A 10,013-nucleotide genomic window follows, 5' to 3' on the forward strand; every position below is an offset into this window, starting at 1 on the left:
GCAAACAAAAAAAAAAGCTTAATAAAAATGGATAGAATCTTAAGCCAACATTAGGATGAATTATTGCATTAATTCACTAATTTGAAATATTTACACAACTAAGTCTAATAATCTCATTCATCCCCAGAATTTACTGCAAGAAAAAAGAAAGAAATTGCTTTGAACCTCTAAAAGTATTATCCATGCAGTTGCATGGAAAAAGCAAAGATTATAAAATCATAGTTCATGTCTCATATAATGACTTAATTAAAATTTGAGATGGTATAAAGGTATAAATAAGGCAGCCCTGACCAATTCGAGTTTCAGCTCAACTTTTAGATGTAATGATATTGATCATGACCTAAGTGTGCTTTCAAACTCCTTTTTTCATTAAGTCTTTTTTGAATCTCCAATTGAGTATTGGATGCCTGTAAATTCTTCTCAAAAATAATGAAGAGAAGATGCCAGTTCATGTTCTTCTTGCTCAGTATCAAACCCAAATTATTCTTCACTTGGCTTCATTTTGTCCATTCATTGTGATCCATCCACACGGCAATTCTTTGATTCCCATTGCACCACCATCCTGCTGCTACACATCATTGAATACATGTGTGAATCGTTATTATACTTTATGGAGTCTTCATAATAATTCTTGGACGAAGTCATCTGAACTTTGAGTTCCTTCTCTACTCTCCACTTCGAAAACTGCATCATTTAAACATGCAGAAGAAGCCAATTAACTTTAAGTCGTACAGATTTGAGGGAATCTGAGGCTTAGCCTCATCTTCAATCCAACAAGATAAAGAAATAGAAGCCATCTGATGAACAAACTTAAACCATCTGAGCTATATGACTCGAGTTAAGTCATATAATAGGTAAGATTGTAGCTTCACTTACTCAGTTTGGCCACAGTTAATAGCTAATGAGGCAATTTGACTTATTCTTACACATAAAAGAGACAACTAACCCATCCATGAACCAGAGGTGATGTTAGAAAAACATTCATGTGTGGAATAAAGATTAAGAAAGAAATCAGAATATAAGTCAGATGATATCTACATTGAACTTGACCCACCCACAAGTTAATAATTTATATATTTTGGCCTCCATCAATGTCAAATCTCATATATTTGGCCTTTCTTAGTTCAACTCAAGCACAATAAATTAAAATATCAACAGATCACTAACTTTTCCCAGAGTATCCACAATAACACACATCCATTGAAAATAGTGTGTGTGTGTGTGTGTGTGTGTGAGAGAGAGAGAGAGAGAGAGAGAGAGAGAGAGAGAGGATAGGTAGGTTTGGAATGAAACCCTCCAAGCACCAAACCTTCCCAACTCGGAGAGGTAAGAGAGTGATAATATCATATGATGGTGATGTGTCAATGAAACAATATAGCCCAATTAATGCTACTTTAATCTGAAGGTGGAGGGTCCATCTGCATCAGGACAAGGTGATAACACATCATCCAAGGCTTGCCATTGGATTAAAATAATCAAAGGTTAAAAATTAGTGAGGAGATGATTATATCTTGTCAGTGAAGCGTCTCATGATGGGGTCTATCCTCATCTAATATAAAAAGATAGAATCTATATTTTGGCCCCATTCAATCTACATCATCACAACATCACCTTTGCTATGGAGAAAAGTCTTTCCACCTTTCCCTCTTCCTCGTATCTAATGGTCTTTCTTCATTAAATATGTCCTCTCTGTATATCTAACATATAAGTTACAATTTAGATCCCATTTCAGTAGTATGCCATTTTGAACTATTATTTATGATATAAGTCACTCAATGCACCTCATATTTAGTGGTCTTTCTTTATTGAATTCTTCCTTGTGTATGTAACATTTTGATCTTATTAATCCTGCATCAGATGTATATTAGGCATTATTTAACATATGAGTTATCCATCTCATGAGTACTCTTGAGCATAATTCTCATAGTTTTCAGCTAGAGAATCTGATCCCTTCCATTGGTGGAAGGAAAGGTGGGACCCATGATGAGAAGCTTGGTTAGAAGAATATTTGTATCACTTCTAATTCAAAGAAAGAAACAAAGAGTACATTGGTTAGTGGAGATACTACTTACCTATCAGATATAACAATCGAATAAAGATGGCATGAACTAGAAAATTGTGTTCTGTGCTATCAATTCATGGCCAAGAGGAGAAAGAATGCAGAAAGCATCATATCCACCGGGTAGATGAATAAGGTTAAAACTTTGAGAACAAGGGAATAAGCTAATAAATGAGAAAAACTAGCTATTATCTTTAGATTTTAGATGATTGTTACTAATAACTAATTGTGTATATTTAAGCCTAGTATCGAGCTATGACACTTCTACGGAAATAGTCTCTCTATTTGTTAGTCGGGTGCGAGCATACGCGAAAAATTATCCCTGAAATAGGTCCAATTATTAAGCTTTATATGACAACGAGGGTTATCATGGCATCAAAAGCAAAGAAAGACATGCTTCATGATTACAAATTCTACTACCTTCTCTAAGAGGACATGGTTTGGGTTCCTTGGAATCAGGTGGCTGCAAATAAGATTCTGTGAGGCTATTTTCCTGATTTCTTTCTAATTCTTAAGTGAAAGGAAGTATGCAAAAGTATCATTATTAAGGCAAAGCTTTCGTTTCTCTAGAAATTTTTTTGTCGGCTGACTCCTTGGAATCAAGTGGCTACAAGTAGTAGTTTGTGAGACCAGTTTGTAATTAGCTTCTTCCTAATTCTCATGTCTTAAGGAAATAAGCAAAGCATCATCACAAAAACAAACACACATCTATATCATGATTACAAACTTCACTATAGTTTCTATAAACTTGTGGCTGGATATTCTTCCTGATACTTAAGTCCTAAGGAAGCATGCATGGTATCATTATCAAGGCAAAGATCTCTATTTCATGACTACAATATCTGCAACATTTTCCAAGAAAAAAATTGGTTTGCTTCCTCGGAATCAAGTGCTTGCAAATAGCAGTCAGTATGTGAGACTATTTCCTTGGTCTCTTTATAATATCCGAGTCCTAAGTAATCATCCATAACATAATTATTTCATAATTACAAACTCTTCCATAGTTTTGATTAGCTTCCTAAATTTCATGATTACAAACTCTACTTTGTGTTATCCTTTAAGTCAAGTATCTGCAATTAGCAGTTTGTGAGTGATACTTATGTCTTAAGTTGGTGTGCCTTATCCTTATCCCATGATGAAAAGGAGTGCAGATAGACACAGCTAACACCTCCCTGAGGTCATGAGAGAGCACGTGCAGTGAGGATAGTAGCGTGTGAGCCTCTTCTCCGTTTTCTGATCCATGGAAGGTGGGATATTGGAGATCAAATGGCTGTTCTTCCCCTCCCACCAAGTCTTGGGGATGAACAGAAAAGCTTAGCTTCGAATGGAGTGCAGTGCAGGCTGTTAGAATTCACCTCCACTTGCACCAACTACTTCAATCAATACAAGGCAAGTTGATAGGGTTTCTGTGATCAGACACAGTGAGGGAAGTCCCCAGGAGCTTCATGTTTGATGCAGGTGATCATAATAACAATGAATACAGATTGGAGAAACCAAAGAATACTCTCATCTCTGTCCTCTGTAGAAGAGTTTAACCTGTATATAGAACTCTGCATGGTACTGAGAGTATCATTCGAACACAAGGCCTTCTCTCTGATACCTTGGACATGAGCGACCTCGTGCAGATCAACGAGACCCTAAAAATCGTTCCGGAGAAGAAATCGGTCCCTCAGATCCTTTCAGATGATCCCTGATCAGAATCCATAGCTTGCCCACGGGTCGTCGAAGCCGTCGCGGTCCCAGTGCTTCGACGCGAACGATGAGATCGCGGTGTTGTGGTCGGTGCTCAGCCCGGTGTCCTGCGACGGGCAGCCCATCGACTGGTTCGAGTTCTGCTCCACCTTGCAGTGCTTGGTCATGGCTGATGGTGATCCTTCGTTTGTGGCGGCTAACTCTCTCAGCATGGCTTCGTCGACGTGGTGCAAGTAGGCCTGTGGAGGGACTTGTGAGTAGTACAGAACTGAATCATGAGGTGGGTTCGAACCCAGCTGGTGGTTCATCATGGCGGAGAAGCCAGGCGGGATAGCTTTGAGGTCAAAGATGCGATCATGGTTGATGAAGCTGGTACTCGGAGGGTAAGGGGGATCCATTAGAGGAAGAGGGGAGGGATCATCTTCAAAGGAGTTGATTGGGCTTCTCTTCAGTGCATTATTCTTGTGGAAGACCCTACACACAACCCATTCATCCTGTAATGATAAGAGTCTGAATTATTCTTCAGTGCAGCCCAAGTAATAGAAGGAATAGGGGAAAAGAAGAGAGAGAGAGAGAGAGAGAGAGAGAGAGAGAGAGAGATAGAGAGAGAGGATGGTAAGAAGTACCTTAGCAGACTTGGGGAGATTGGGGAGAGGGTAAGTGCCTTCAAGCCTGAACTCATGCATCACCCAATTAGTCTTCTCTCCTCTGGGAGCTCTTCCTTTGTAGAAGACAAGAGTCTTCTTCATGCCAACGAGGACTCCTTTTCCCCAGTAGATCTCCTTATCTTTCCCTGTGGCTTTCCAGTATCCAGCTTCGGTGGCCCTGTTGGTCCTCAAACCGGTTGGGTACTTCCTGTCCCTCTGGCAGAAGAAGTACAGCTCCTTCCCTCCCATCTTTGCCTTGCCTAACACAACATCAACACGACACGATCATGGATCTCAGAATTCACACATCAAAGATCAAAGCTGGGGAACAGAAGCTTACTTGGAAGATCCCATGGCTCGCACTTGTTCAAGTCGACCTCCCCCATAGCTCTTGCAGTAAAGCTATGGTTGATGATCTTTGGTGTGACGTAATGAGTTATGATCTCCTCATCTGTGGGGTGGAACCTGAAGCCCGGGGGCAACTCCATGCAGACATCTCCATTGTTGAGCACCGAAACATCACCCATGATTGCACCTCCAAAGACGAGGGCTCGCAGATCCCAAGAACAAACTAAAGGGCAGGAAGGACTGGAAGGTGGAAGAGCGAGGCTGCTGTGATTTCGAGGTGGATCTAAGAAAGAAGGGAGTAGAGGTGAGAGGAGGACTTAAATAGAAGGATTCCACAAGCCCTAAGATCCGTAATGTTGAAGGCGCTTCCAAGAGAAGCCTCAGGAGAGGGGGTCCATCCATGTCCTCAATGATGCTGTGATTGGTTTCATTGCCCACAATATTCTTCTCCACAAAATAAACAATACAGTGAGTTTGTCCTTCTCTTCCTCCCTCCCATTCCCACAATCTTTTCATCGCCTTTATCTTCCCGTGTAGTTTCTAGGAATCTGGCACTAGTTGACAAGACTGCTTCTGGGAAGATTGTTCCTACGCTGTGTGGAGTCAACAACTGATTCAGAATTACTCCCAGTTAAAAGAGGGAGAAGATAAGGTAGAAAGATTCATGGCCACATGCGGTTGAATGGATCCAGCAACATTTCTTTCCTTCTTCGGTGAAGATAAAAGCAAAGATTACCGAGGCCTTCTTCATCTTTGGTAGTACAACTTTTTTGGTGTCTCCAATCTAATGTTCAGATACCAATAAAAACTACACAGATTAATGCTGCTCTTTTCCACAACTGCATCTGTTTGACTTGACGAACTCAATTCAGGCTTCAAAGTTCAAAAGTCCAACCATGATGAGTGGTAAAACATCTCATCAAGCGGTTCATGTCATCTACAGCAACCGGAGGCATCACCGTAGCCGGCAAAGTTTTCAAGTTTCACACCCGATGCTAAAAGGTCTAGTTAGTAGTCTCTTCAAGGATGCCTTCGATTACCCAGACCGTGTGGGTCCATTTAGCAATCAGCAGCTAGAAAAACGGAGAAGAGGAGCAAGTTGCAGTGCGAAAAATCTTCTCGTGCTGACGTGTCATTGCATCATTCGGACACGCGTTTCGAGGAGGATGATCGGCCGGCTCCGAAATTGGCCTCGCCATCTCGAATTAGTGAATTGGATTCCAAGACCTGTCATCAACATCATCGAAATGAAATGCATAAGAGGGATAAAAAATGAAGTTCAATTCGGTGCGTCGACACAGATATTGAGTGAATTTTTTTTTGTCTAAAGAGCGCTTGTGCAAAAGGCTCAAGTTATTAGCTGGACTGGGCCAAACGATCGAGTCAATTGGATCCCAAGGGAATCTAATGCCCTCGAAGTGTACACGCAGCTGTGACAGGCGAGTTGGCGGAGTTGGCGTCCGGCCGACGGGTCCCACATGCTCCCTTGGACACCCGCAGCCACCACCATCATTCATCGTCCGGTCAATTCCGGGCCTGTTCGACAACGGCGACCCCTCGTGCTCATCTCCGTCTCGATCATTGTTGACCATCGAGTTAGACCCTCGATGGAGTTTCGAGATCCGTGCACAAGTGTGATCACTGTACATTGCATCATAGCCTCCCCCACCACGTACTTGTACTGATTGGTCCCACGAGGAATTCGAGAGGCGAAGAATGGAGGATACGATAAATTTGGCCACATATTTTACCCAGATTCGTCGGATCTTTCTTGTGACATGGCATCGTAGACTGGCACAAAACTGGAGCTATCGAGTAGGATGATTGGGGATGTGCGGAGGAGATGTGACGGATGCAGCGTTGCAGGCGCAGTAAATTATGGAGGCTCCAAATGTGGAGTCCACGGAATAATGCTGTCCTGTCAGCAAGGAATTAAGCAAGATTTGGTCATGTCAGCATCGATCATTTGATGCCATGGCTTTTTCTCGCATGACATGTATACATCACCTCCAATTTGAATCTGTCGCATCTTTGTATCAGATTATCCTTATCATCTTTGTCAAATATATTTATTCCTAAAATGAAATAATTTTATATCACACGTATGCTTACAAAATATAATAAAATTAATGTATATATCACTTATTTAGTTTTTATTTTTTTAACTCATCAGGCTTTATTTAATTTTAATTTTAATTTTTTTAACTTAACTAAATATATATTTTTTGAATGATGATAAAAGATTCATATGATCGACTCTAAATAATTAAAATTAAAATTATTATTATTATTATTATTATTTAATTTATTATATATTTAAGTAGAAAAGATTAGGATACTTTAGATTGGATATGAGAAGATAATTGAATTGTGTTAAAGAGTTGAATCATGGGCTGAGGCTCATTCAAATAATAGATCAATTATCGATCTGATTGGATCGTGATAATGTTACTAATGCTTATCAACTCATAGTTTCATGCATTTAAGCAATAAAATTAACCCTCCTTTATATCTCCTATCAGCTGTAAAACTTTTCTTCTAGTCACATAAAAATTGATACAAATTCCAAATAACTTTGGCTCTTTCCTGTAATATTTATTTTTGATGATAATAATACTAATTACACAGGGGAACAGATGCTGAACATTTTAATTCTAGCTACCTTCACCTCTTGTTTCTTTGATACTAAGGTGGAGACATCCAATTTGTTCTTGCAGTGGGGTATATAAATCATTTAGTGGCTGGAGTTACAGATCTTGGAAATGGAAATCCATGCCATCAGAAAATTGCAGCATTTAATTTACAATCATTTCAATCAAAATAGGATAACCATTATGGTATTTAAATTCCCAAAGCACAAGACATTGTACCACTTGCCATCTGCTATTTCATGTCAACACAACAAAAAGTTCTGATGCCAACTTACAATTTGATCTCACGTTTAGGTTAATCTCTTATGACAATTCCATCTTGTCTGTAGATTCTTGAAGCCAAAGGGAACAGCAGTGTGTATCATCAGATCAACCAAACCTGCAAAATGATTTGAGAAAATGAACAAGAAAGATGGAGATACCCACTCAAAATACAATAAGAATGCCTGATTTCAGAAAGCAGTAACAGTAGAGTGAAATCAGTCTGATTTGTGTCAGGATCTCCCACATGTTCCGCAAACTTCTGGGGGTAGCAAAGGTGTAAGAACTGTACAAAGGCACACCATGATGAGAAGCAATCTGTGCATCTTGTGTATCACTAAATTCCACAATCAACAATAATAGCTAACAGTCAATGGTATTTTGTAGAAATCAGAAGATCACAGGGTCCTGGGTGAGGAGTATTATGAAAGACCATCAGATCAACAAGATGCAGCTCCAATAAAATTCAAGAAAACCAGATGCCAACAATGTAAAAAAACTATTGATTAAAGAACATGAGTTATTGCTGCTGATATTATTCTAACACATATTTCAATACTTTACAACTCAATATTTTGTTCAAACTTCAATTCTAAATCATATTCAATATTTATCTTAGCACCTTAAGATCAGATTCATTAGTGATGTTGTTGACGAGAGCAAAGATTGGGAAACTCTCCTCTCATCTTTCGCTTTGGTGCTGTACCTCAAAATGCTGCCATCTCATAAGAAATAGATAAAGAGAAGGAAGATAAAATTCAGACCCAAAAGCATTAATTTATTTACAACTGTGACCTCATAAAGTTCAGGACGTGCAAGTTAGAGGAAAAGAACAGCACAATAGGAATCCACTTGCAAGAAAAATCTCAACCTTATCATGCCAGAAAAAAGAGAAAACTCGAAATCAGACACTTGAGACACCAAAAAAAAGAAGAATCCAACCTCAAAGATCCAGTTTTCAGTGCATGAGACAATCATTCTTTCCATAAAAAGAAATAAAAGAAAAGAAATTTATGTGCTTGTCATTTGCTTCGAAAGAAGAGTTCTTGTCATCTTCAAGGTATATATGCTTTGTTCTAAGTTGCATACCATTGTCAACTTCACTTTCCAACAGTTGCATTTCTCGTTGATGGTAGAAGAATGATCAGGAAAATTCAAGATCAATCATGCAGCTAAATTAATCCTTATACAAAGACTGAGAAGAGATTAAGAATCTCTATGAGTAGTGTCTCTAATGCCACCATTTCTGTTTCTTTTCTAATCCATAATGAGCCACACAAAAGAAGTAATTGTGATTGTCTTAATCATCTTTTGGAATGACATTGATTCAACAACACTATTAAGTAGATGCTTATTTTAGAGAGGCCTATCTACTCGCTTTATCCATGTGATCGGCGTCAAAGGTATCCAAGCTAAACAAGTCACGACCACATGGATGTGAATTCTATTGAACTACAAGTAGGACAAAATGAAATATTCTGTGTTAGGAGAAACTCTTTCTATAGACCTTGATACAATAAACATCTTTACGAGATATTGACAAATTTAATTCTAACATTCTCTTTCTTTAAACTTATTTCATCACGTCAAGTTTCTTTCAAAGTTATTAAAATAATTTAAATTTGAAAGGTCTTTTAAGTATATTGGCCACTTGTTCACTTTTTTTAGTTTTAACATGGTCTCTTATAAAATAAAATCATGTGTCAATATGTTTCGATCTTTCATGATAGACTAGATTCTTAACTAAGGGAATAAATGATTTGTTATCAATATAACACTTGGTTGACTTCTCCTACGACATATGAATTTCTTAGAGTACTCTTCTTAACCATATTACATGACAAATAAAAGAAAATATTGCTATATATTCTATTTCACAATTTGATAGAGCAATGATATGTTATATTTTTTTAAAACTATATTAATATAGCTTCATTAAAATAAAATACAAATATGGTTATACTCTTTCGATCATCATAACTTCTAACTCAATCGCTATTACTATATCCAATGAGTTTCAATCTTCTAGATGATGAATATAACATTTCATACTTTATTATTCCTTTAATATATTATAAAATTCCTTTAGCAACCTTTAAATGAGATGTCGAGTTTTCATATACCTACTTATTAAACTAATTCCAAATAATATATCGAGTGTTAAATATCAAACTAGACTTTTATAATAAGTTAGATTAATTAGTTTACCTTCATCTTCCTTAGTTAACTTGATGCCATATTCCGTATGTGTATTAATTGGGTGACAATCTTTCATGAAAAATTTTTCTAGAATCTTCTTTGCATAATTCTTCAATGAAAATTTTTTCATTGTCTTGTATAACTTTGATACTGAGA

At 38.0% G+C, this 10,013-nt stretch overlaps 1 protein-coding gene across 1 annotated transcript; it reads right to left on the reverse strand.

Annotated features, from left to right (window-relative positions):
* Window positions 1–3,481: 3,481 nt before the first annotated feature.
* On the reverse strand, window positions 3,482–5,090 carry LOC103998184 (NAC domain-containing protein 92). The gene is made up of 3 exons (XM_009419581.3): window positions 4,739–5,090; window positions 4,378–4,658; window positions 3,482–4,245 (listed from the first exon to the last, which is right to left on the reverse strand). Exons 1-3 carry the CDS (start codon window positions 4,923–4,925, stop codon window positions 3,754–3,756), a joined length of 960 nt encoding a protein of 319 aa, XP_009417856.2. The 5' UTR covers window positions 4,926–5,090; the 3' UTR covers window positions 3,482–3,753.
* Window positions 5,091–10,013: the final 4,923 nt, after the last annotated feature.

The sequence above is a fragment of the Musa acuminata genome, chromosome BXJ2-9 (genome assembly GCF_036884655.1).
Source record: "Musa acuminata AAA Group cultivar baxijiao chromosome BXJ2-9, Cavendish_Baxijiao_AAA, whole genome shotgun sequence".
Classification (NCBI taxonomy): Eukaryota; Viridiplantae; Streptophyta; class Magnoliopsida; order Zingiberales; family Musaceae; genus Musa; species Musa acuminata.

Coding starts and splice junctions, on each gene's coding strand:
- LOC103998184 (XM_009419581.3), bottom strand. CDS start 4,925: ATGGGTGATGTTTCGGTGCTCAACAATGGAGATGTCTGCATGGAGTTG. Junction 4,659..4,738: donor CGAGCCATGGGATCTTCCAA/GTAAGCTTCTGT, acceptor ATGTTGTGTTAG/GCAAGGCAAAGATGGGAGGG. Junction 4,246..4,377: donor ATCTCCCCAAGTCTGCTAAG/GTACTTCTTACC, acceptor TTATCATTACAG/GATGAATGGGTTGTGTGTAG.